Genomic DNA, 26,751 nt, shown 5'->3' with positions numbered 1-26,751 from the left:
TTTTTATTGTGCTTAGGACTGCACAGGAACATAAAGTCTCTGGCTGTTTGAAGGACCATGTGACTCCTCTGTACTTTGAACTCAGATAAACTTCTTATTGAATGAAATCATGTGTAAAATGCTTTCCAACAGAGATTATTTTGAACCAAGCTGTACTAAGAAATGCAACAGAATTTCAACACTCATATTTCAGCAGCAAAAAGAAACCATTCTTGTACTGAGTGCAGCGCTTTGAGGGGAAGCACCAGATCCCCTCACATAAACAGAACTACACTTGTACTGGCCTATGGAATTAGATAATATTTTAGCTTGGGGAATAAAAAACCCCATCATCATACTTCCACATAATCACATCAGGAAAAAACCCAGCTTCTGCCTAATCAGTGCATGCAACTTTGCTTCCAAAAGACATCTTCATAAATGACAGTATCCCAAGTTCAAAACCAGTATCAGGCCCAAGCTGCTCACATGGATGGCACAGAATTTGTGTGCTTTTTAGCCTGAAATGATACCAGGTTTTAGCTAATATTTGGATTAAAAAAAAAAAATAAATAAAAATCACAGCCCTGATCATTATGCTTTTTTTCCCTAGGAGCAGAACATGTGGCTTGTATCCTGGCTGACTTCCAACCTGAGTAATTACATACTGACCTCATAAGTTTCCCTTGTGGTTTTAACTGGATAAAGAATTCCTCTCCAGTTCCTCCTGTGAACGTTTATACCTTGTTGTGGAGCACTATTAAACAGCTACTGCCTTCTGCCCCAAAGATAGCTGCAGTTTATTAATAAGTGAAACAATTTCTGGAAGTTATAATTATATCCCTGACCCCTCCAAATATAGTTGTGAGGGACAGGGATATAATCAAAATTTCAAACATAATTGGGGAAGATATGAATCCTTTAAGATGCATTTTGAGTTCCTAATCATATCCATTAGACATGATCTAATATAAAGATGAAGTTTTCATGCAATGAAATTGATAGATGGAGATGTTACTTTTCCTAACAACTTCAAGTGTTAAAAGGCCTATCCTTGGGTTCATAAAATATATTTAAAATCAAGCCTTTCTGAGGATGTAGAACAGTCTATGAGCTCATGAAGAGCATTGTGTTGAAAAGTATTAATCTTAGAGGAGATTTGGGCAAGCTTTCTGCTCAAAACCATGGGACAGCCAGACAAAGCAAAAGAACAGTTTGGATTTCTGGCTTTTGTACCAGGGCATTAACTATTTTGATTTGTGTGTTGCATTTGAAGGATAAAGAGAATGAGATAGAATAAGCTCTACAAAACACCTCAGTCCACCACATATCCTGAAGATCTCAAAGCATTTTAAACCATTTAGTGCCAACAGGACATACTGGAGACAAGCATTAGGAGACCCATCTTACAAAGAGCTGCAGAACCAGACTAGGTACCCAACTAGGTAAAGTCCTGCCTCCCTCCCAGTCAGGATTGCAAAACCTCAAATCAAGATGAAAATTACCAAAAGGACGAAGCCATTTTGAGTACTTTTATTTTTTATTTCCCAACCTCAAAGCATCTGAATTCCAAATTTCCAACTTACATAAACTGTCAACTTTAACTAAAGTCCACATCATTTACGGTGTCTGCAGATACAGCAGGATCACTGTGACAAATTAGGCACTTTGAAAGTCAGAAGCTCCTTTAGCAATTTCCCCTGCATAGGATCTAATTGACACTAAGCAGCAGAAATACCAGCAAGAGAGCCATTTAGACCAATGTATATTTTAACCACTTGGTCTGATTTGTAAACTACTTTGAAGATGAAAAATGCCACTAAGCTGTTCTATATTACTAAATAAAATCATGCATGGGAACAAAATTTTGAATTATGAGTGTTCCTATTTACTGATCAATCCACATACACACACATATATGTATAAATGCATACATACACATGTATACATACACACATGTCCATATGTATGTGCATACATACATCAACTTAAGACATCTTGCATAACACATTTCCAGCTTGTTTTTTACTTTAGAAAAAAGTGTGCAAAGAAAAGGAAGAAAAAACAACTTTCTGCTTTCTCATAAACCAGAAATGGGTCCATTCTGAGAACATCGTGAATGGTCGGCTTGCTTCCATTTTGCTCGGCTTTGTAAACATCCTTCCTCTTTGCACCCCCAAAATGATCAGTTACAGGATTGACGTACACGGCAGATGAGAAGCCTCTGCAGTTTATATTCACAGATCCACTGGGATTCTGCTCCCAGACCCTTTCTGCTCATCAGAGCTGGCAGAGGATTCACACAAGTGGGAAGGCTGGAGCCCACAGAGGCAGAGCCAGCAGCCCTTGTCACTGCAAGCCTCAGCAGTCTCATGAGGACAGTGCTGGCAAAGGACCCAAAGGCTGGTGCCACACGTGCAGAAATGCCCTAAGGTTGTGGGAACACTGTTCCAATTAATCCATCAAACTGGGCTGTAAAGACTACAGTTTTCCTACGTTTTGATCAGGCCAAACCAACAAACTAACAAAAAGGCAAGTTTTAGCAGGAAAAATAAAATTTTAACACTTTTAAACACACTGAAACAGAGTTCAAGCCATTGCCTCTATGAACACGCATAAAATGGGATACATCTCTGGCGTAGAACATTGCCATCATGCGGCCATTCCAGAGCTGCAAAAACACCAACACTAATTGGAACTCTTAAAATTGTATTTAATAACATTGGCAACCTACAGGAGAACTGGTGAGGTGGTGATAATTGTCTCTTAGCACCCCTCTACAAGGAAATGCACTCCCTTCTTCAGGCCTGCTCTTTTTTATGTCAGGTAGCAAATGTATTTTTCATTTTCTAAGAAAAACAGCTGCCACAATTTTGTTGCAATGCACGGTATAGAGTACAACTGAATAGCAAAAATGTATAGAAAAATAAAAAATGCTAAATGGAGCATTCTTGATGTCAGGAAGCCAATCTTTAGAAGTAATCTGAATGAGAACAGCACAATGGCCAGGATCAGGAAAGAGCTCCAACACAGGAAAAATACAAGGAAGCTGGCATAGAGTCAGAGGGAGAAAACAAAGCAAATGAATCAAATTAGTAATTTAAGAAGAAAATGGAATACTGACAGTCAGAGGGCAAAACAACACAGAATGCAGAAGCAAGTTGTAATAAAGTATGCAGATGGAAAAGTTGTACATAGTCAGAAATAGTAACAGAATTAAACCACATCCAGGGATGATGAGGGGCTCAATTAGAGCTGCAGTGAAGAAAAGTAATTATCAAAAGTTGCTCATCTACACAAAACTTGTGTTTCCACTCATCTGGAACCCTGTCCAAGCAAAGCAGGCATGATTTAGCTCCTTAAATAGCTCACTGCTTGCTTGAATTACAGCTTCAGTGAGGGACACACACACACTTCTTAGAGAAGCGACAACCTTTTTGCCTTCGTACAAGAGCATAAGCACAACAGGTGCTTTCTGCCCAGCTGGCACAACAGACAAATACACACAGAAATAACAATCACCTGGAAACAAATTCAGTAACATCTCTGTTAGAAAAACATCCATCTTTCAGATACAACAATCTTATACTAAAGAAGTGCTAAAGAAACAATGAAAACGTAATCAGTTCTTACAGGAAACAAATACTGACAGGCAAAGAACAGAGGGTTAACTACTACAGGTGGCTGGCCACACAAAAGAAGATCCTGTTTGTGTTCTCGTCTCCTAGCAGTTGGCACCTGTAAACACCTACAGGAGCCTGCCTGCTGCCGCCATTACACCTGGAGCAGTTATGGCATTTGGGAACACTCATTCATACAGCTGAACTGCCAAAACTGGGTAACCAGGTAACTTTCTTCTTCATCACATAATTTTGCATAGAGAGCCTGCAGTATCACTGAGGTGGAAACTGAACCAATCCTAAAAAGCTGGTGAAGGAAAACAGGTAAATATTTACTATTACCCCAAGCTGGAGCTGCTGAGATGGTAATTATACCTTTTTCTTTCTTTCTGGTGTTTACTTGTTTGTTTTGCCAGATTGCATAAGGCTCATCTGCTAATAGATTCCTGAAAAGCATGACTCTTTTTGTTATGCAGTTTCTCCTGCTGGTGTAAGGAGCAGAAGCAAAGTTTGTCCCTTCAAGAGAGCATTGTTCTCTGTGTCATCGACCAAGTTTCTGTACACTGCTACAAACTGCAGTGCTTTTTTCTAAGAGTACATTTTGCTGTTTAAGTGCAAAGCCAATTGAATTAATATATTACTTCCCTTTTCCATTCAGGACTGTCAGCTGTACAGCACATAAACACAGATTTTTCAACAGATCATGAATCCAGGAGAGAAAACAATTTTCCAGGAATACCTGACAAATCAGGGGACTGTGGTAAAGCCCTACTGCTGGCAGAGACAGAACCACACCTGTAGGAGATGTCCCTACCACATACGGACTGGGGAAGAAGCAAGAGTCTCTTATGCAGAATTTCACAGGGTCTTTGGCTTCCCATACAGGTCAACAGCAACTACCCAAAACAAACACCTTCTCTTCTATGAACTGAGGAGTTTCTCAGGCAAAGTAGTCCAAAAAGGCCATGCTACAAACTGTACTGACCAAGACAACCATCCAGAATCTATGCTGTTTGAGGTGGGTGGTTATCTGGATGCAGTTACAGATGCCTATGAAAATATCAGATGCATCATTCTCTATTCAAATTACTCTCCTTGTAATGAGGCTTACCACTGCTGTGTAAGCAAAATCTACAACTTCTTGCTTAAGTATCAAGAAGTCACACTCTGCATCTGTTTCTCTCAGCTTTATCACACTGAGGACAGTTTCCCCACTGCCATATGGAACCGTGAAGCTTTGAGGAGCCTCTCCAGCCTGTGGCCTCGGGTGACTCTGCAGAGACTGCCTGGGAGAGCATGGCATTACCTCCTCTGCAATTTTGTGTATGGCATCCCAGGGTCAACACTTCATCATTCAACTCAACCATCAAGAACCTTAGCAGATAGACAAAATTCACACCAAATTAACAATTTGACAGGAATGAAACCATACTTTAGCAAAGCCTTTCCACAAGAAATTCAGGGAAAGCCTCCTGTGCTGCAGAAATTAAAGGCCTTTTCTTCTCCTAGCCCAGCCTCTCAACAGCCTTTTCAAATGCTGAAAGGCAGTCTCCTACCTCCCATGTCTCAAAGCCACTCAGTGCTCTTCCCAGGAATGTTTCTGCCCTTTCAGAGGGAACATCTATACTCCACACCTAAAAATATCATAAGGCATTTAAAAATGCCAAAGGAGTAAATCAATTAAACTCCTAATTTTGAAATGTTTCCAAGCAGCAGACACCTAAAGACAATACAAATTCAACCACTTTTAGACTGCAAAACTGAGATCATAGATGGCAAAAGACCTTCATGAATAAAGTCACCTCCTACAAAAGTTAGCCCACAGAATAACTGTGGGTCCACAATAATTGATTATGAAGATAATATGCTTTTATTTTAGTCCTGTATCTTTCAAACATAAACCCATAGCAGTAAAACCAAAACCTGTGTATCTTCTGATTACCTCCTGCTATTAATTTATTTGTTGCCCTTAAGCCAGTTTCTACCAGAAAAATGTAAGCAGCCCACAGGCAACCGCTACGGCTACAGCAGACTTTGGTTTCCCTGCTGCGGTGGCTTTGGTGGAACACGACATATCCGGAATTCCTGGCAGTTCTGCAGGTAAGGCTGATACATGGATACAGTTTTCCTACCAGCTGCTTCCTTTATAACGGGAGGAATTACGGACACAATGGCATGCGTGCGTTTGTGTGTGTACTTTTTCCCTAGGGGTGCTGCCCTAGAGGAGCCTCACAAAGCTGTGTAAATTTCTAATAGTAAGAAATATCTAACAGGATAATGTAGATGGCACAGGTCTACACAGCCCGAGCGTAACTTGCAGCAGCAAAAAATGTCCCTATCCTTTTGAGCGCTGTTTCCACTTTGTGATTCAATATATTTCTTACTATACCACAGGTCGTAAAGAATGGGGCAACTACAGTCGAGAACATGTCGCTCCCCACGGGAAACACGCAGCCTCCCCCCGTCACCAGCTTCTTCCCAGAGCGCCTGCGCAGGGCTCGCCCCCGGCTCTCGCGTGCGCGCGGGTACGGGCGCGTCTTGCGCGTGCGCGTGGCGGCGACGGGTGGGTTTGCCATGGCGAAGCACACGGTGTCGTCGGCGCGGTTCCGCCGGGTGGATGTGGACGAGTACGACGAGAACAAGTTCGTGGATGAGGAGGAGGGAGGCGACGGGCAAGCGGGACCCGACGAGGGCGAGGTGGACTCGTGCCTGCGGCAATATCCTTCCGCCGGCGTGCGGGAAGCGTTCCCGTCAGGAGCGGGCGCGGCGCCGGGGTGCGGGGCGGGAGCGGCGGCCGCCGGGGCTGCCTTTTACAGGAACTTCGTGCCCGGCTGTCCCGCCGAGGGAGGGAGATGGGCACCCGGGGCTGGTAGGAGGAAGGCGGCTCCGCTTCCTCCTTCACGGCGGAGACGGCGGTGTCCTGGGGCTGCGGTGTCGGGGAGGTGTCTGATGGGGGAACAGAGGGAATGGAGGAGGGGGGTTTCCTGCGGCGGAGAGAGAGCTCCGTGTGTCCGGTTCCACCTCCGGCTACCCCGGAGTAGCTCTTTTCCCAGGCACTGCTGCGGGGGCTGTTGGAGTGGATGTGCCGAGCTGAGGCCTGGTCTCGAGGGTTATCGATTGCAGAAGTGATGGAGAACGATGTCACAATTACACTAATTCGTGCTATCTGTTGAGAGAATCGCTGCATCCACTGAACCCCAGTATTTTCAGCCATGCACGAGCCAGCTACAATTATCGCTGTCCTGGGGCTGGTTTTGTTGCCTTCCAAATACTCAGTGTTTGATCCTTAACCATCTGGTACAGGGAACATGATGGCTGCACTACAGGCGGCTCTGAAGAATCCTCCTATCAACACAAAGAACCAGGCAGTGAAGGTGGGTTACTCCTTAAAAAGCCTTTCCTGTTTCTGTAGCCTCTATCCCACCAACTCTACCAAACTCTGCCTCTATCCCCTCTGCCTTAGGAGAAGCCAAGGAAGCTGGTTTTAGGGTATTCCCCAAAACAGCCATGAGCTCTGGTGTTTCAGTCTTGTTCAGAATACTATAGTTTGGATGTCATCTGTCCACATCCCTGTAACTTGGTGCTAGATCAGGTTTTGTGTGTTCTCTTACCTGTGTTGGTTGTGTATGTGTGCCCTGGCTAACTCCACGTCACCAGGTGCCCATGTGTGATCCAGACCTGGCAGCACATAGAGGCAGTTGGTACTGAACAATCGGGGAACCATAACTGCAGTACTCAACCTCTGACTAATGAAACTGTGCTAGCACAGCCAGGCTGTGAACCTACAAAAAAGGAAGAACTGATGGTTACCACATCCAATCAAAATTAAGCCGTTAAACCCTCAGATAAACGCAAGCGCTCCCCCTGTGACAGAACGTAGGAGCCTGCTTCATGTTACCTATTTCTGAACCTCCCCAGAATAAACCTTGAATGGCTCATGCTTGCGGTGGCAGTAGGAACAGGCAGATAAGATGTGGAACTGCCCAGGTGGTGAGTGCCTGCAGATGTCTGTTCTCTCTCCTTAAGGAGAATCCCACTGGAGTATTTCCATGCTGCTCACCAGGCCAGCAGTGGAGATTATTTTACCTAGTCCCAGTCCTGTCCTGGTGGGTTTCACAGGATTTTAAGAACCAGTTATTTTGTTACTGATAGTGCTATATAACAGATTGAAGAGCCATTTCCATTAGCTCTGTATTGATGAATTTAAGAACACACTGTGAAAGGCAGTGACTGAATTTTATTGGCTGTCTTCATTTTCAGTTGCTCTTGTGGAACTTTTGTTTTTACTTGGAGTTCTTGATGTGAGAAGTCTTGCTAAGCGAGGCAGCTATGGGATATTACATTGGGCAAGAAAACTGATGTCTATAATTTCTGTAGGAGGAAGCTGCTTGAAATATTTGTGGAATTACTCAAAAGTCCAGCAAACCTGAGACCTTTTTCTTTTAGCCTCCATCAGTTAGTGATGGATGAACAGGAAGAGCTGCTTTTTGCAGATTACATGGCTAATTGCTGCTTGCAAGCACGCCACACACATTCCAGGGCCTGAAATTACATCCAGATCAACTTGCAAATGGCTATGAATGCAAAATATTAATGCTGCCAGTGTGCCTGAGACAGAAGTTGACTGCTTTGAAAACACGTGGCTTCCAGCAGTCAGCTCTTTCAGTCTGGCCAGTGGTATTTGCATGGATTATAATAGTTGTACCATGTTAAACAGTACAAAGGCATAGAGAAGGCTGTGGTGGGAAGGAAGGCCAAGACAAGTACTTATTTATTACAATTCTTTTGGAAGTTGCTAGACCTTGAGTTTTGATGTGAAAATCTATTGTTTAGCCATAATTTTAGTAAGTGGAGAATTACAAACACAGGCAGAGAGGCAGAAAACCTAGAATAGGACAAACACATTAAACTTTTATGCTGTTTATCATTGGGAGGACATTATCAGTTATTATCATAAGCTCTCTTCACAAACTGCCCTATCAAACCATATTTTAGAACTGATAAAGAGAAAGAAAATGGTTCCGTTTGAGAGATGAGTACTGTTTGTATGTACCTTATATGAGAACGAATGGAACTGTGCTTTCCTTATTTGTTGACAGGATCGCGCAGAAAGTATTGTCCTGAAGGTCCTCATCTCTTTCAAAGCCAACGATATTGAGAAGGCAGTGCAGTCACTGGACAAGAATGGCGTTGACCTGCTAATGAAGTACATCTACAAAGGCTTTGAGAGCCCTTCTGACAACAGCAGTGCTGTGCTGCTGCAGTGGCATGAGAAGGTGCGTGTATAGCATGTGCTCTTGCCTGGTTTATCTGTGGTGGCAAGTTCTTGGGTCTGAGGCACGCTCACTAAGCCGGGTGAGAACCACCTTTTTTCTGGTAAAACTCAATGCCATATTTCATGGTGAGACAAAGGTATTATCCTGCGAGCTCAGAGGTGAGTTATGTCATGTGCCTACTTCTGATAGGGTGCCCTGGGTAAAGACTACCATTAAAATTTGGTTTTGTGTTAGACTGAGGTAAACAAAATGGATCAATCCAGTAATTCAGGCGGATGGAACTAGGATTTCTTTCCTAGAGGGAAGCAGATTTGCAGCTTAGCTATGCAGGGAAATAATAGCTGTCTTTAAAGTGATTGTGATTATTCTTCCTTGGCACTCTGAGCGCTAGTGTTTCACCCTTAATGTAAAGGTGGGGGAGATGCTAATTTAAAACACAATTGGGAAGCCTTTCTGATCTGGCCTGTAGCTGCCTTGACCTGGTGTTAACTGTCATGTGTGTCTTTTCAGGCCCTGGCTGCTGGAGGAGTAGGGTCCATCGTCCGCGTTTTGACAGCCAGGAAAACGGTTTAAATCCAGCAGCAAGTGGTTGTCTGCCATACACAGTGTGGGAAGTGCTGGTACAAAACCCAAACAACCGAATGCCATTGCTGCCCTGGGGGCAGCACCTGTCTCTCAGCTTGCCTTCTCACTGCTTCTTTCATACCTGACAAATAATGCATATCATGTTCTCCTTTCTCGTTAAGTTCTGGAAAATGATGAAGGTGCAATTTTATTTCTAACAGGAATATTTGGTACTCACAAACATTTCAGTGACACAGTAACATGTACAATGTCATGTTTAGGGTGATTTGCATTTGTATATAATTATGGCAGATTTGGACCTGACTTTCTGAGGAAGTGCTGAGGAACGTAGGGCAATGTCTTAATTCTTTTTGCTAGCCAAGCAGTGGTTTGAGGTAAGATCTATATTTGAGAAGTGGGGCAGCTATTAATATAGGTAACTGGACCATGTTTCCTTTAGTCAACCTCTGAACCTACAGCCATGAATAGGGCAGAAATCAAAAGCCCCTTTCCAACCCCAGTTATCATTCCAGAGAGCTGAGTATTTTCCTCAACCTCACAATTCATGGCCTGTTCAGGTTCCTTGTGATCAGTCAGATGCTGGGTCTGCAGCAGGAAAGTCACAACGGGCTGAAGTTGTCCATCATGCAGTGCGGTAGAATTTTGAAGGTTGATGGTCCATTTACACTGGAGCCTGGCCCAGTGAATTCTTTTTATTTTGGGGAGCAAAGATCCTGAAGAGAATTAAAAAGAAGCAGCTTTAACATAGCAAATGCTTTCAGCAACTTGAAAGTGATTCTGTCAAGCACAACAGTGTAGCTGCCTGGGGTAATCTGAGAAATGCATGCTGGTACCCACACCATCTTTGTAGAGCTCCCATATTTTGTTTTCTAGGTGTATAGGATCTTAAAGGAGATGTGACAGTTCACAGTCCTGTTGCATTGTGCCACAGTGTGTTACCTAGTAAGTAAGTCGGGTTCTCGAAGAGTACTTTAAAAAGAATTAGGAAAGCCCAGGGCATCCCAGATCACTGTTAAAGGTTTAGGCCCAGGGCTGAAATACTTGTGTTTTACATTCACCAATTTACTGCCGTTCAGTTATGTAAAACTGTTGGGGAACTTGTCAAATCTTTGCTGGTTTTTTATATTTGCTTTTTTTTTGTAATAATAATGAGGACCAGAAAATAAATCATCACTGAATATTTACATGGTGTCTGAAATGCCTTGAAGTTTCAGCAGGCTGTTATTCCAGGATGTACTACAGTAAAAAAGCAAGCCCTAAAACTTCTCCCCTCTGTTAGGCTTCTCCCCTTGGTAGGCTTCCTTTTTAGCCGTTACCCATACCTGTTTGTGATGGTGATACACGCACAGCTTCATCCAACTAAAAAATATGACATTATTTTAGTGAGATATTTAAACATCAAAAAACGTTGTGGAACAGGACTACTAGAGATGTTTCTGCCTATACTGAAATTGTGGCCAGAGAGCAGGCTCCTCACAGCCATTCATGTTGGATGCTTTCTCAAAAGGAAAAGGGTGATGGCCTACCAGGGTGGTTGTCTGGAGCAAAACTGACTTCACATTTGGGCTTTTGTTTTTCTCTCTGCCTGCCCAAGCTCCAAGAGACTCAACAATTAAGCACTGGTTTTCACAGTAATTTAAACACAGATACAGTCCTGGGCTTGTTCTGTGGGTGGGGTGCCTACATCATCATTAATGGCATATGTACTCAGCTTGAACTTGTGGAGGGCCTGTGTATACAGAAACCTGGCATTGAGCACTCCGACATCAGGACATTGCATATTTGTTACTCAAGTCATTGCTTTGGAAAAGGGGTGCTAATGCCTTCAGGCAGCTCAAGCCCAAGTGTTCCTGTCGCACCACATTCAGGAATCAGTAAAAACCTTTTTTCACTTCCATCCCACCTCCTCCCTCAGCTTCCCCAGCCCTGCCACCTGTTGCTGCAGGCAAGGACAGGCAGCCAGCCTGGCATCAAAGCTGGAGCAGCTGTGCCTTCCTGAGCAGGGCAGCACAGCCCTGTTAGCCAGCTAGTCTCAACAGTTCCCCGGGTGCCCGTGGGATAGCCCGGGGGCAGAGCAGCCCATGTCCTCAGGGCCTTGATGCAGACAGGAACCAGTGGTGTGGTTACCCTCAAACTGTCTGGTGCCTGCCCTCCCTTTCTTCCTAGGATGCTTTTGCTTGCTTAACTCCTTCAGAAGAACACAGGCACAACAACACTGGGCACACAGAGTGGAAGACCTGGCCTTGCTGAAAATACCAGAGAGGTTTCAACCACACATGCAGAGAAGCCTCCCTCCTGGGCACATCACTGAAGGTTCTGTCTTCACAGCTCTCCCAGGGACTGTGTTTGGCTTCTCAGTTTCCTTTCATTCATCCAAATTGTTTAAGACACCAATTAGTCCTAATTTAGAAACAAAACCAAAAACCCAACAAACCAAACTGGAATCCCAAATTAAGTGAAAAATATTTTCCAAAATGATGTTAAAGCAGGTCAGCTACCTTGAGGTGGCATTATACAAAGGCAACGACAAAAGCGATCTGGAGATTCTCCACATTCCACTCAGGTTAGGCTGCGATGTGTTCAGAAACACAATACATACACATCTGCATTTGTGTTCAAATGCGATATGCCAGAAGACACACAACGAGGTGGGGGCAGTAGTGCAAGATTTTCAGGAAGGCATCTCTTCTGGTATCTGATTAACTGGAAAGTAAAACGTAAATCTACTTTAAAAAAGAAACACATTGTCTTTTTCCCCCACATCCTGCCTTGTTCATATTCATGGACCATACAAATATCACAGCATGGAGCAAGCCCCAGATGCGCCAAACAGCAACCTGTGTCTGGGTTCTGCATTCACCTTACACAGGAGCCACCACCAGCTGAGTGAGTCCAGAGCAGCACCAAATCACCAGGCCCTGGCTCTGTAGGAGGAGGTACATGCTCCTGCTGCCCTCATGGCAAAGCAGAGCCTGAGCTTGGTATCCTGGGAGACACATAGTGAAGGGCACCAAGTGCTCCCGGCCCACCCAAAATCCACTGGCACAGCATTAACAAGACTTCCAGCAGTGAAGAGCAGGTATGGGGCTAGCCCATAAGATGGAGAAGAGCTCAGTTATGGGACTCACTCCTGGCTAGCGGCTGCCTTGTAGCAGTTGGGGCTGGTGGAGGCTGTCCTCAGCTCCTGTCCCCAAACCCCACTTGTTCCCTCTTGCTATGGCAAGCAGCTGTTTGTATGTACCCAGGCAGAAAGGGTGTTCTAATCCTTTGGGTGACATGGCACAACAGGTTTGTAAGAAGAAAACAGAGAAAGATGGGCAGGGAATAAAAGTCACCAAGCAATTTGGCTTTGCAAAACACATTTCCCTTTCTGTTAAAAGAAGGAAGCTTTCAATTAAAAATACTCTACATGCAGATCAGACACAGTCGAAGGGGACAGCATTTGCAGAGCCCTGCTAGGAAGGCTCAGTGCTTGTAAACCTCCCACCACTGCCTTCAGCTTTGGCCAGAACATGTGACAACACCACCTCATCAGTCACAGCTGAGAGAAGCTGCAGCCACTGCCAAGCCCTGGGCTTTGAATCATCCATTACTTAGCCAAAGAGTTCCTGTGAGCTCCTGCCTTGCTCCCTGCCACTGTTTAGGGAGTGAGCCAAAAAAACCTGCCTTTCGGGGAAGGACCTGGATGTGCTCAGTCTTCTCCACTCCTCCTGCATCATAGATCTTCTCCCAAACAAGGTCAATCCCCTTGGTCTTTCCTCACACACAATGTTTTCTGGTGCCCAGTCTCTTTCTGGGTCTCCCCTCCATAGATTATGATAAGCTTAGCATATTTTTGCTACACAAACTCAAAACTAACTCCTTTGTGCCAGGTGGATTTTGGGCATTTATATGTATTTCTTACCTGTCTCTGGCGATCTGCTTTTGTGCTGGATTGCAAGAATCTCCCACAGGAGATGTCACCATCTCTATTACTCATTTCCTCTTGGACGTTGTCATAGAAAAAAACAAGTCTGCTTATTAAATCAACTTGGTAAGAGAAAGGGGAAGAAGAGTCTCACTCTTAGTAGAAGGGGTGCATTTATCACAGCTTTGAAATGACTTGAATGTTACATTAAAAATAACCAAGCAAAAGGATAGCTGCTGTGAGCATTTGCTGTGCTTACACCTTTCAGATCCCCTCTTTCTGTGAAACACAAGGGAAAAAAAAACCCAAACAGATACTGTCATTGGGGTGATCTCGTGTCCTCCTCCAGCTCCCTTTGTACTGGTTTTGGGGTAAGCCTGACCCTGCAGTGCACCAATTCAGGTAATTAAACGAGCAGAAAATTATCCCTACAGTAAGCTGAACCATTTCCTGCCAGATGGGGTCTCCCATTCCCCACTGGAATGAGAAAAGGCATCTCATCTCGGAGGTGTTTTCATCTTCACCATGTTGCTATTCCCACCTCTCTCCTTTAGCATCACTTCACCTGGTGGCATTTCCCTCTGCTTTTCTGTAGTTCAAAGAGTCTCCTCCATGCTCCTGTAGGAAGCCCATGGGAGTCAACTGGGCACAGAGGGATGCCAAGGGCATGCTTACAACTGGAAAACCAAAGAGAGCTCCAGGTTCAGAGATGTGCTTGGTCCTACTTCTGGTTAAAATCCTTGCTGTTCAGCAGCCCGGCTTTCTCGCCAAGCAGATGTCAAACAAGCGTACTCCACAGCCTCCCTCCCGTTGCCAGCGTTTTGTAACTTGATGGGGAAGTTTCCGTAAACGCACAAGGACAAGTCTTGCTGATGTATTTTAAGCTCTTAGAAAATACACATCACACGGCTAGTAGATGAGGCAAGGTCCTTCCAAAACTGCTTAGAAACCACGTGTGGAACATCCAGCTCCAAACTGAGTCAGCAGGTCAGACCCCTGCCACCACTACCTCTGCAGCTGCCACATGCTCAGTATCCCCCTGCCCTTCTCGCAGTGATCCAATGCCAGGTTACCCCCTGCTGGCAGCAGCCCACCTCAACAGAAGTGATGTTGGGTTAATGTGAGTTACCGCTGCTGCCAGGGCTCAGCATGGCACAGTCACTGCCCCTCAAAGCCCATCTTTGGGCAGCTCCACACACCCCCAGCAGCAGAGCCCCTCACTGGGGCAATGCAGCAGGAGATGGGCAGGACAAATGCTCTCCCAGGCTGTGCCTTGGGCTGTACTTCACTTTCCTGCTTGGGCCAGCAGGCAGGCTAGCACCAGGCCAGCTGCAGGCAGCTGTGCCTGCAGGAGCCATTTAGCAACTACCTCCATCAAGCACCACACTTTGGAGGGCACAAGGGGCTCAGCTGCAGTACCTGCCCTGTGGCTCTGCAGCCCTGAATTTGACCTGATCAACCACCCAGCTGACAAATCCATGTCTTTCCATGAAAAACCTGGAGAAGCAAAACCTGATGAGGAGAGGATGGATTATCTGACAGAGAGGACCAGGGGTGCAACCCACAGCAGTGCAACATGGAAGCCTGCTGCCTCTTGCCGCACTTCCTCATCCCGAGGCTGCATTTCACTGATGTGAGGGAGGCCACTTCCTGTCAGGTTTGCGACACAGGCGGTGGGGAAGGCAGAAATAGAGGCAGAAGGGAGCGAGAGAGAGGCCGAGCATCACCACACAGAAGGACAAGGCGAGGGGCGGGATCCACAACGCACCCGAGGGCGCCGCGTCCTGCGCTACCGCGCCATGTCCTTGGTGGAGACAATCCGGCTGTGGCAAGAAGGAGTGTGTGCAGCGGATAGGAAGGAGTGGAGGGCAGCCCTGGATGCCTTCACAGCCGTACAGAACCCCCCTGCCAAAATCTGCTTTAACATTGGCTGCATCCGTCTGGTTCTGGGAGAGCTGGCTGAGGCAGAGGAGGTAAGGTACAGCCTTCTACAGCAGTCGCGACTACTGACAGGCACCAGCGAGTTTGCACAGGCTCGACAGTCAGATGGATGCAGTGGGTAAGGAGGAATTAAGGGCCACAGTCAGACTAAGGGAAGGATTCAGGGCCTTTAAAACTGGGGTGAAGGGTGACACCCCTGGGCTGGTCCTGCTGAGCCTATTTTCCAGGCGAAGCAGTGGAAGACGTGCATGGCTTGCTGCTTGCCCTGCCTTCTCTCTGAGAGGTGACTACAGAGGCACTAAGCTGCTGAGCAGGATGTGACAGATTCCAGCTAAAAAATTAGTGTGGGTGTTGTATTCTCTTCCCTTGTTATTTCCTTTATCATTACTATTATTGGTGGTAGCAGCAGTGATTTGTGTTATACCTTAGTTACTAAACTGTTCTTATCTCAACCCATGGGAGTTGCATTCTTTCTGATCCTCCTCTCCGTCCCTCCAGGAGTAGGGGGAGGGCAAGAAGAGGGGGGGGAGTGAGTGCACAAGCTGTCTGGGTGGGGTTAAACCACGACAATTAGGAACCTGGTACACTGCAGGAGACAGCCACAGAGCTCAGCTTAGGCCACTTGACTGAAGTAGGACAGGTATAACTGCTCTACACCTTCAGGTTCCTTTACCTCCCTTATGCCCTATTCCAACCTCCATGCAGGCATTCACCCGGAGCATCGGCTGCGACAAACACCTGGCAGTGGCTTATTTCCAGCGGGGGACAGTGTTTTACCAGAAGCAAAAGTGAGTGGAAGGGTTTATATTTCAGTTTTGCTGCTTGCAGAGATGCCAGCTTTTAGCTGAGGACAGCCCCAGGCAGGATGATAGGCCAGGGGCCAAACTGCAACCCCTCAAGGTAAAACAGGTTCCTGTCCATCAGCAGTGCACTCTTGGGGTTAACACCAGTCTTGGAGCATCTCTTCTCACCTTGGAGTATGCAAAAACACTGCAAGGAGATGGGAGAGACCCAGCTTAACTCACACAAGCATATATAGAGACTTCAAGGTGAGCAGATTGCCATCACGAGGTGGTAACACCTTTGTCCTCTGCTCCACAGTCATGAAAAGGCCATTGAGGATTTCAAAGAGGCACTGGCCCAGCTGCGAGGCAACCAGCTCATTGACTACAAGATCCTGGGGCTGCGGTACAGGCTCTTCGCTTGTGAGGTGAGAAAGACTTGACTGGCAGTTTTGATTCCAGAGGTCTCTTCACCAGTGCAAGAAATCTAAAGAGAAGACAGCCAGCCTCTCTCTGTGCCCCACAAGCAACCACCTCTGCCACTGCCCTGCTGTCCTGTCCTTTATCACCCTCCTGGCAATCATCCGGCTGCTCTAAGAGTTCATTTCCTTGCTCCCATCCCTTTGGTAGATACTTTACAACATTGCACTGGTGTATGCCACGATGGAGGACTGGAAGAAAGCTGAGGAGCACCTAACGCGGGCCATGAGCATGAAGAGTGAGCTCCAGCATAACAAGATCGACAGAGCAATGGAAGCCATCCTGGTAAGGAGGAGCAGATCTCTCAGGCACTGTGTTTGCTCACAGCAGCCCTGCAGGGAGGAAGGGAAAAAATGCCAAAGAACACACCTTTTAGCTATGGCTTTAGCAGAGCAGGAGAAAAATGCAGCAGGCTTGAGCGCTGTAGTGAGACACGAGTTGGTGGGAAGAGCTTTGGGTCACTGGGGAGGCAGGGACAGGAAGATCAGGATAAATGAACCATGTCAGGAGTGGAGGGAGACCTTAGTCCAAGAGATAGAAGGAAGGGGACATTCAGCAGTCCATGGTCTCATCTCTGAAGAGCTGTGATTTCTCTGTGCTACAGAAGCAGAAGATCTGTGAGATGGTGGCCATGCCTGCAGGGAAGCTGTTTAGACCAAATGAAAAGCAAGTGGCCCAGCTGGAGAAGAAGGACTACCTGGGAAAGGCTATGGTAAGAAAGAAATATCTTAGTTGAGTCAGTCCTGAGGGCTGAGGAGTACTGCTGACCACCCCTTCACCACTCCTCTGAGCCGCTATCTGCTGCATCAAGGGCAGCCAGAGATCCATGCCTCAGGGATCCCCCCCAGGCATGGAGGGAGGAATGGCATGTAGGGATCTCATGGGAAATAGGGGAAGAATAAGACAGAGAAGCTAAATAGCATGTTTCTGAAGAGCATGGCCTATTTTCAGTTTCTCTCCTTAGCGAGAAATGAGGGACAGTCAGTCAGCAAGCCAAGAAGCTACGTAACATGTGACAGAAATGACATCCAGTTCTTCTGCTCAATTTGAAAGGCACTTTTCAGCTCCCATAAGTAAGCAAGCTTTTCTCCCATGACTGTGTAAAGTCAAAGCACGAGGTTATCACCCTTGGGCTCAGGTCCTGGGCTCCTCCAGAAAGGGAACTTTTGGCTGTGCAGGCACTGGTGAACTGGGCAACCGAGAGCCAAGCAGCTCCTTGGGTATTAGAGGAACCCCAGAAACATGCACACAAACATCTGTGAACTTCCTATAGTCACCTATAGAAAGTAAGGGCTTGAGCTGGACATTTTGGCTTCCTTCAACATTTGTGATGAAAACATAAAGGGAAACTTTTAGGTTATGACTTTAACTGGAGTAGCAGTGAGGCTAAGAGCCAAGAACTTATCATAGCTGAGAGGTGAGTTTTGGTGCCAGAAGTACTCAGCCTTACTCCAAGATCCTTAGCCTAAATCACAGCCCCTCTTGAACCTGAAGCATCCTGAAGAACTTGACTTGGCCAACAGTCAAGGAGGAGGATGGACGTCACAGGTTTAAGAGAGGTCTGGAAGCATTACATCATTACCTGTCCGCCTTTGGCTCTAGGTGGTGGCATCTGTGGTGGACAAAGATGATTTTTCAGGATTTGCTCCACTTCAACCACAGGTAAGGCACCACCGCTGAACAGAAGAATCCTTGGTGAAAGTTCAGGAGGACATAGGGGTGGGTATCATCCTGCACCCTACTGTGGTCTCTAGTTGCTCTATAGTGGGGAGCAAACAGCAGCATCACTACCATGAACTTTCTGCTACTGCCGCAGGGAGGAGGAGGATACTGCCCCCACATCTCAGCTGCTCCCTCCATCATCAGGAAGTGCAGCCAAAGCCACCTACATCTGTGGTTGAGGTTAAACTGGTTCCCTGAACAGGGAAGTAGCAGCGGAACAGCACATCCTCTGCCTCCACCACTGCTGCAGGGTGATGGCTTTTAGCACAGAGCTGTCTCAGACCCTGCTCATAAGATTCATTAGGGTTCATCTGTCTAAGCTGATGTGGAGAAACAAGAGCAGTTCTGCTTTCATTCTCCACCCTCCTCCCTATTCTCTAAGCCCCTTGCATTTTCTGTGTCATTATCCTGATGCTTTAGCAGCATCTTTCCAGCTCCAGAGGTGCCCAAGAGTTTTTTACATGACCTTTGAGAGGACTTTTATGGGGAAATGGAGCTGCTGCAGCTCACAGCACCTGCTAGGCAATATAAAATACACCCCTCAGTGCAGTCAAGTGTTGACACCTCGCTACGGGAGTCAGGCCTATTTCAAGTTACTTCTTCAGAGTAACTTCAGAGGGTTGATGAAATCCACCAGAGAACTTCCTACGGCAGGAGAGACAGTAAAGCACTAGGATGGCAGCAGGGAATTTTACAAGCACGGTAATGGGAAGATACAGAGAAGCACCATTTATGCCAGTTGGTCTCAAATCCCTGGTCTCAGCCCTCTGTGAGCTGAAACCAGAATCATGACTGAACACAGGACTGTGCCTCTGAAGACCAACTGCAGGTGGAAGAATTTGGAAACTACTCCTTAGGGGGAGCAAAGCCAGTGATAATCCTCACAGCACTTTATGTATCAGGGTGGCAAACAGTCGAAAACTTACCTCAGCTCCCTGCAAAGCAGCAGAAAGCTCCATTTCGGTTCAAATCATCTGACCTGCCATCAGCATGGGGAGGAAGGAACCATGTAGGGGTAATAACAGGCATAGTAGAAGCTGTAGGATATTTCTGCAAAGCAACCAAAATCCTCCAGATTACTGATAATTTCCTTTTTGCCTTCTTGTTGGCAGGCCTCTGGTCCTCCACCCAGGCCCAAGACTCCAGAAATCCTCAGGTAAGTTGGACGAAAGATGGACAACACTGCTAACCCATGCATCCATGTCCAGCTCCATCCTGCACCATCACAGCCAAGCATCCAGCCAGAACCCAGAACTCAGTGGGAACAGGGGTTGATAGGAACAAGGATACAGAGGTCTGGGTTCCCCCTACAATGTCACCCACATTCCTGACCTATCCACTGTTCCTGCACCCAGGGCCCTTGAAGGGCAGCCACACCGTGTTTTGTATGAGTTCATCCCTGAGACCACTGAGGAGCTGCAGGTCCTGCCAGGAAACATCGTCTTTGTCCTGAAGAAAGAGAAGGACAACTGGGCAACAGTGATGTTCAATGGAAAGGTAGCACGGGGTGGGACTTGCAGGGCAAATCCTTCCTGTGAGCAACTAAATGAGTTTCCAATTTAAGTCCCTTATTATGTCCGCCCTGGCTTAGGCCATAGGGTTTGCTGAAACCCATCTAACCTGCATCAACTAACCTTCCAGCCTCAGGGACTCTCCTGTGTTCAGGGTAGCGTGAGGACAAGCTCAGTTGTGTCTGGCAGCAGTGGGATGCCTCCTTGCCAAGCAGTCACCACTCATCTCTCCTTTCCCTGCAGAAAGGGATTGTTCCCTGCAACTACCTTGAGCCTGTGGAGCTCCAGAACAAGCTGCATATCCAGGTGAGGAGACCCAGGAGGAGATTGTGTCCTTGGGAGGGCAGATCTCCACACATTCACCCACCACCCATGCTGGGCCTTCCAGCAGGAGCTATACCTGCAAATCCCTCCCCCTCATAATGCTGGGCTTGGTTGTTCTGGCTCACGGTCACCTTCACGTGAGTTCAGAGACCTGCAAAATGTAGGCAGATGCTGTGACAATGCCCCCCCCGGGGGGTGGTTGGCAATGTCGGGGGGGGATAAGGGGTAGCGAATTTACCCCTCCCTGGTTCAAGACCCCAAACAGACTTTGGGAATATAGTGGGTTGGAGATCAGGCTCCCTAGGGCAGTAGCTCCCCAGCTCCCTTAGGAAGGGTGGTATTGACAGCACTACCTTCTTCCCATCTGGCACAGGAAGAAATTCGTCTTGAGGCAGAGATCCCGGAGTCACCCAGCTCTGCTGCTCCAGAGAAACCACGGCGGCCAGCACCAGGTCAGTGAGGGGGACAGGGATGCCTTAGGGGCAAAACCCCTGGCAGCAGGTTTGAGATGATTTCCTTGGTTGCATGTCCTCACACTTTGAGATCAGGGCTAGGGCTCATCTCTGTTTCATTCCTAGACCCGTTTGCAGCCAAGGATGGGGGGACATTAAAGCAGGAGGCAGAGACAGCAACTGCAGTGCTGATGGTGGAATAAAATAGAGCAGGTGGATCCCCAAGGAAAGCAAGTCCCTTAGTGCTCTTAAATTAGCACAGCAACTAATGGGAGAAAGGTCCTAGGGGTAGGAACGAGGCACATAATCCAGCTTGTTCAAGCTTGGAGTAGAAGGTTCCTTATAGGCTCCTCCTTAGTGCAGAGCACCTACAATGCTTTTAGTGCTGCTGTGAACTGGGCCAGGTGTGAAGGAACTGTGGTGATTGCCCTGAGAAGGGTATTTCTAGCTAGTGCTACCCAGTGTCCCATGTCCCAGGCCTGGGGCAGGGATGGTAGCACCAGGACCACCACATCAGCCCCAGCACAGATGGCTCAGGGTGCTGGGAAGCTGAAAAGGGCTCTGCTGTCTGCATCCACACTGTTGCCTGCATCCACACTGCTGCAGGAGTGCTCAGGTGCATGGTCCAGAATTGCTGTTGTGAGCCTGTGAGAACACGAGCTGAAAAGAAGAGCAGGGAGGAAGTGTTGAGAGTTGCCCTCTTCAGAAAACATCATGCAGTGTTTGCAGTAGGAGCCTGCAGCTGAGCTGCGAGCTCCACACCACTGCAGGGAAAACCCATCTGGGGTAAAAAAGATCAGTGTGCAGAGACTATACCATGTGGGTGTTAACCTGCTGCAGTTTTCTGCCAGGGTTTGCTTCCCAAGCAGAGCAACCTTAAAAGCAGTCTAGTGGTAAAGCTGATACAGAAGATGACTACAGCTCATACGAGTTAAGAGCAAACAGCTCAGGGACACAACCACCTCAAAGAGCATCTTTATAGTACCAAAAGCCAGTGCAGATTTAGCAGTGGGACTCCAATCAACTGCATAGCACTGACTCTTCCCATAACAAGCACAGTTGTGTCAAAACACTGACAAAACATAGAATAGATCCTTTTGAAGAGACTTAAACAAACCCACATGAAAGCACCGTACTTGGAGGTCTGAATTGAGCTCTACGACCCCAGTGAAGCACGGGGATTGTCTCCAGTTTCCAGTGTGGACCTAGGGAAATCAGAAGAGCAAAGACAGCTCACATATTCATTATTTTAAAAATCTGCACAGGAAAGACCCATAAAACTCCCATCCCTGTGACAGGGAAAGTGCAGAGACTAAACCTTTGCTTGGTGATTACATCTAAATCTTACAGATGAACCCCATCACAGCTGATGCTGCATTCACTCAAGTGACCCGCAGTGGCTCCAGGGCTGGTTGATGATGCTACAGATAATGATGGGCTGCAGGAGATCTGAATGCATATTTAGGCACTGAGCAGTAATCCTTGCCCTATTCCACTTCCTGAGCCATCTCTTTCTTCCTCCACAGATAGCGCTCCTGTTACTGTGACACAGCCAAGAGCTGCAGCAAAGGTAACATCTTGTGAACGCAGACCCCAAGGCGGTGTTGGTGTTACAACTCTGCATTTACTGCATGTTGAAAGGTGCTGGCATGCCCAGCAAGCGCCCTGGCCCTGGAAGTGTTCTAGGTTTTCATCATTCATTGGCCTCTCCAAAACGTAACAGGCTGAGGGGCCGGCAGGTCATCAGGACCCAACCAGGTGACTAGGGCTGCTTTTTGGCAGTTCTCCAGTCCACTCCGCAGTGGACCTGCAGCTGTCAGCAGAACCTCTGTACAACTCCCATCTTAGTTGACCTGTAGCACTTCAGAAGGGGGAAATGAAGAGATCTTGGCTGTAGTGCACACACTTCTGTGCAGGGTCAGTGCATCAGAAAGTCACAGTGAGGAGAGACATGAGAAAACACAGCAACCCCAACTCAGAAAAAAAAGGGAATGAGGGGGTTGGACAGTAGACACACCTCAAATTTGGTCACCCAGAAGTCACCATTTGTTTGCTAAGTGACTAATCTATGACTCTGCTCTCTCCTGGGACAACCTCAGGATAGCTTAGGTGGCACAACCACTGACCTGCCCTGAAAGAAGTACCAAAGGTGACACACTCTAGCAGAGATGTCTCCCTGACCAGCAGCCAGCTGATGCCCCACAGCTCAGATTTGACTCAGGCACCCAGAGTTTCTATATCCCAGTCCCTCTCCCTACCGTCACCAAGCCACGTAAGCTCTGACATCCAGTTTACCACCCGCAGGAGATGAAATCGGCCATCTCCAGCCCCTGTATTCTCAAAGTGCATTACAAATACACAGTTGCCTTGCAAGTTGAGACAGGCCTCTCCTACATGGAGCTACTGGATCTGGTTTGCAAGAAACTGGAGCTCCAGCCTGAGCACACACAGCTGAGGTGAGGCACTGCCCGCTGCAGGGAGCTAAAGTTGTGTTTTCAGGGCTCCCGCTCTTACCTCGCGTCCTCTGCACATGCAGGTACAAGCCTGTGGAAAGCCAAGCGCTGGTGAATCTGAGCACAGAGAACCTGGAGGCAGCTTGGAGACAGAGCAAGGACAACTGTGTGACTGTCTGGTGCGACATCACGGAGGTCAGTGACAGCTAGTGGTGGCAGCCACCTCTTCTGCCTGTTCCTGGGCAAGGAACCCAAGCAGATACTGCCTTTACTTTCCTTGTTGTGAGTGCAGGCTTGTGGCTTTCAAAGCAAGCCAGCAACCTGTTTAAAGGCAGATGAGCAAAGAGCAGGTGAAGAGAAACAGAGCTTGTCTCTTATCCTGGTACAAACAAAAAGGAGGATCTAAGAGGTGTCCTTACCAGCTTATTTCCTGCCCTAGGGAGAGGGGGTTTTACCAGACAGCAAACCAGAGGAGCTGCCACAGGAGGCAACACTGGAGGAGACAGGACCAACCCAAGTTGTAGCACAGTACAATTATGAAGCCACCCAACCTGAAGACCTGGAGTTTCAGGCAGGAGATGTGATACTTGTTCTATCCAAAGGTAATTATGCTCCTTCTGCAACAGGCGAGGGAGCTTCCAGCTCTGGTAAGAGCATGGGTCTGAGCCTGAGACACCAAGCGCCTGCAGCAGCTGCTGCTCAGTCCTGTGGAAGTCGTGAGTTTCCAACATCTGCCAGTCAGGCCAAAAACTCTCAGGTATTTGGTCAGCCAGCGGACGCACATTCTTCAGTGGAGCTTATGAGCTTCACTAGGGACTTTGATCTCTTCCCCCAAATCTCCCTGTCCTCTAACGCAACCTGTTTCATGCTGGAAACCTGCAGAGCAGCAGCCTGTAGCTCAGGTAGCCTTCACCGATAGCAAACTTCTGCAAGTTGCAGTTTACCATGTTTAGATGGAAAACAGGCTGCTCAGATTTCTGCTGCAGGGCACTCTGAGAGAGCTTGTGTTGAACTCAAACACTTTACAAGACATGAGAAAAGAGACTAGCAGAGATCACATGAGGTGGCAGGCGGAAGCCAGGGGTAAGGACAGCCTAAGGATACATACCAAGAGTTACCTTCCTTCACATTACTAAGAGCTGTGTCACCGAGCTTCCACTTTCCATTCACAGGGCAAATTTGCTCCATCCCCATGGACAAAAAGCAGTAAAAAAAAAGGCAGGACCTAAAGCCTGCAAGATTGCTTTCTACAAGTGCTTTCTTCCACAGCAGCTGCCTCATGCTGTAGCTGCAGCAGAGCTCCTTCAGCTCTACCATGGGCTTCCCACTCAAGTGTTTTATACACACCTCTGACAACACATTTTCATCACATCCATTTCTGCCACCCTCTTCCCCAAACACTTTCCAGATGAGGGTTTCACTTGAGCTGTGTTTAAGCTTACTGATCACAGTTTGTTTTTAAAGGAGATACCTTATTTTGTCTACTGCTCGCACAACGGCAGAATGCTCTTCCTCCCATCTGTCTTACCTGGCACCTTTTTCTGCCTGGTTTTGGTTTTAGGCAGTCTTCCATTAGGCTCAGTCCCCTTCAGTATTAGTCTTCGGTGCTTTTAATGAGAACAGAGACTTAAATACAGAGTAAGTAGCCTAGTACATGTTTTTGAGTTAGATCCCTTCAAACTGCGCAGAATGCGTAGGATGGAGGAAAAAGTTACTACTGTGCTTTAATAAAAATTGCCAATGAACCTGTATCAGGTGAAGAATTACAGAGAGACCCTGCCCAGTGCATCTGTTTCTCTGTTCTGCATGAAATCAAGGCATCAGAAAGTTTTAAAGGCAAAACCAAAAATAAATAAATAAATAAAATGTTATTTTGCTGGAAGTAGCTCTTACAATTGATTTGGCTGGTTGACAAGTGATCGTAGTCCACCTCTACCACTGTACAGGTAAGGTTTTGCACCATACATTGATGACTTCTCCCACTCCAAAACTCTACTGCCAGTGCTGGACTAAATATTTCCCACTAAAAAGTTCGTTCTTACCTCTTTTGGTTCCCCCACAGCAAGAGCTTTCAGAGCTCCTCAGCTTTACTCAACCCAGGGTAGCAGAGGCTCTGAGGGTTTGTTCTGGTTTTTTTCTTCACGCAAACAGAACAGCAGGTGAAAATGCAGTTTAGTTGGCACCTTGAAGACAACAGCCCGAGGTCTCAGATCGCTTCCTTGCTCTCCATACTCATTTTGTTTCCACTGTTTCCTAGTCAAGGCAATTTCTAAGCCCCTCACGTCTCTATCTTGTTCTGCTTTTCCTACCTGCATTCTTTCATACCTTGTAGGCTTGCTCTCTACCTCATTCTTCCCCAGCCCCTTTCATCCACATTCCTCTCTGCACCAGGCTTTAGCAGAAAACCTTAAAAAGGTGATCTAGGAGCTGTCTATAGCACAGGGAGGTTATTGTGCTCCTATATATCCATATGGTGACAAAAATAATGTTGGTTCTATCTTTCAGTGAATGAAGACTGGTTAGAAGGCCAGTGCAATGGGAAGATAGGCATCTTCCCATCCGCTTTTGTTCAAAAGTCTAACAGCAAAGACCTGGAGATGTGATTTCACAGAGCTTAAAGTTGTGGATGTGGAAAGAAATTAAGAATTCAACCACTGCAATTAAGGATTTTCTGTATTAAACACTGCACCTGAAAACGAACTTTAAATATTAGTGCTACTTGTATTAAAAGCTTTATTTTTTTTATTTTACATTTTGCATTGTTCTCTAAAACAGGTATTTACTAAAAAGCTGCTCACTGTCCTTCTGTTAGGAATGCAGTCGGTCATAAAACCTGTGCTTGCCAAGAGACTTCCTCTGTCCCATCTGCCCTGTTCTTAACAAAGCTTTTATACAGACATGCCAGCGGCTGGGAAAACCCATGAGGGTGGTGACTCTTGCATTCACAGCCCTGCCAAGAGATCCAGAAGCAGAACTGGTGTTCAAGAAGCTACAGACCAGGAAAGGCTGAACAGTGTTTGCTTCCTTAAAACATCAGTGCCAACCCCAGGAGCTTAAGAGACACCACGCAGATTCACCCTGCTTCAGCTGATGATTCACTTCAAAACCATGGTGACTAAAACCCCCCACCAATAAAAGTATATGCTTTTTCTTTTTTTTTTAAACCTTTGGGAGCTGTATCTCAAAGCATTGTTGCAGCAGTCAGAAGAGACAGTAACTCAGAAAGACATTGCCTGGAATCTCAGCAGGTCATTCAGCAGCAAAGTTGCCCCCTTTATAAAAGCGTACACAGCGTTGATGCCCTCTTCCCTGTTCAAGCGGTTTACCCTTCTCTGCCCATGGCACTACTTTCACAGTATTTCTGGTCCTTCTTGCTGATAGCTGCTCTTTCTGGCATTTTAAAATGATGTACCTCAAAACACACAAGCTGTAGATGAACCAGCCACCCACAGCTGTGGGAGTGCCTTGCTTTGAAGGTGCCAAGGGCAGCAGTTTGTCCACTTGGAACCCTATCACGCAAGTTCTGGACAACCCCACTGTCCCAATACCCTAAATATCACAGCTATTTTGAAAGGAACTTATTCTGAAGAGTTGCCTGGTTACAATGAATGCTTGTCATTTCAAAACCACGTTATCACTGTAGTTTTGACACATTTGGAAGTATGCTGTTCAAAAACTGGCTGCGAACAGCCAACACCCTGATCTGCAGGCAGATCAAC

At 46.8% G+C, this 26,751-nt stretch overlaps 4 protein-coding genes across 9 annotated transcripts in view; 3 read left to right on the top strand and 1 right to left on the bottom strand.

The window, feature by feature from the left end:
• The first annotated feature begins 2,677 nt into the window (after window positions 1–2,677).
• On the top strand, window positions 2,678–5,586 carry APOBEC4 (apolipoprotein B mRNA editing enzyme catalytic polypeptide like 4). Of its 2 annotated transcripts, none has more exons than XM_061344739.1 (2): window positions 2,678–3,825; window positions 4,258–5,586. In XM_061344739.1, exon 2 carries the CDS (start codon window positions 4,303–4,305, stop codon window positions 5,272–5,274), a length of 972 nt encoding a protein of 323 aa, XP_061200723.1. In that variant the 5' UTR covers window positions 2,678–3,825; window positions 4,258–4,302; the 3' UTR covers window positions 5,275–5,586. The 2 variants fall into 2 exon arrangements, with proteins under 2 accessions (XP_061200723.1, XP_061200724.1); XM_061344740.1 differs by having other exon boundaries at window positions 2,678–3,964.
• A 533-nt stretch (window positions 5,587–6,119) lies between these two features.
• Window positions 6,120–10,644, top strand: ARPC5 (actin related protein 2/3 complex subunit 5). Its single transcript, XM_061345694.1, has 4 exons — window positions 6,120–6,317; window positions 6,902–6,973; window positions 8,699–8,875; window positions 9,386–10,644. The coding sequence occupies exons 1-4, from the start codon at window positions 6,174–6,176 to the stop codon at window positions 9,446–9,448; spliced, it is 456 nt and encodes a 151-aa protein (XP_061201678.1). The 5' UTR covers window positions 6,120–6,173; the 3' UTR covers window positions 9,449–10,644.
• A 1,502-nt stretch (window positions 10,645–12,146) lies between these two features.
• SMG7 (SMG7 nonsense mediated mRNA decay factor) overlaps window positions 12,147–26,751 on the bottom strand; it is a 66,967-nt gene continuing 52,362 nt past the window's right edge. For 2 of the 3 annotated variants that reach the window (XM_061345685.1, XM_061345688.1), the window contains one exon: window positions 18,925–19,342. In XM_061345685.1, the coding sequence (XP_061201669.1) occupies window positions 19,220–19,342 (123 nt within the window). In that variant the 3' untranslated portion in view covers window positions 18,925–19,219. Of the gene's footprint in view, window positions 12,164–18,924; window positions 19,343–26,751 lie in introns of those variants that run through there. The other variant, XM_061345686.1, reaches the window with a different exon arrangement.
• Window positions 14,872–25,780, top strand: NCF2 (neutrophil cytosolic factor 2). 3 transcript variants are annotated; one of them, XM_061345692.1, is made up of 15 exons: window positions 14,872–15,340; window positions 16,014–16,096; window positions 16,410–16,518; window positions 16,721–16,855; window positions 17,175–17,282; window positions 18,173–18,232; window positions 19,405–19,448; window positions 19,648–19,789; window positions 20,047–20,109; window positions 20,501–20,579; window positions 22,106–22,149; window positions 22,884–23,035; window positions 23,116–23,227; window positions 23,472–23,634; window positions 25,538–25,780. In XM_061345692.1, the coding sequence occupies exons 1-15, from the start codon at window positions 15,167–15,169 to the stop codon at window positions 25,633–25,635; spliced, it is 1,566 nt and encodes a 521-aa protein (XP_061201676.1). In that variant the 5' UTR covers window positions 14,872–15,166; the 3' UTR covers window positions 25,636–25,780. The 3 variants fall into 3 exon arrangements, with proteins under 3 accessions (XP_061201676.1, XP_061201674.1, XP_061201675.1); XM_061345690.1 differs by lacking the exon at window positions 25,538–25,780 and having other exon boundaries at window positions 23,472–24,154; XM_061345691.1 differs by lacking the exons at window positions 17,175–17,282; window positions 25,538–25,780 and having other exon boundaries at window positions 23,472–24,155.

The sequence above is a fragment of the Neopsephotus bourkii genome, unplaced genomic scaffold (assembly GCF_033783945.1).
Source record: "Neopsephotus bourkii isolate Nb327-2 ecotype Australia unplaced genomic scaffold, CSIRO-AGI_Nbou_v1 NB_234, whole genome shotgun sequence".
Lineage (NCBI taxonomy): Eukaryota > Metazoa > Chordata > Aves > Psittaciformes > Psittacidae > Neopsephotus > Neopsephotus bourkii.
Note: the sequence above shows the minus strand (reverse complement) of the source record. Positions and strands in the feature narration are given on the sequence as shown.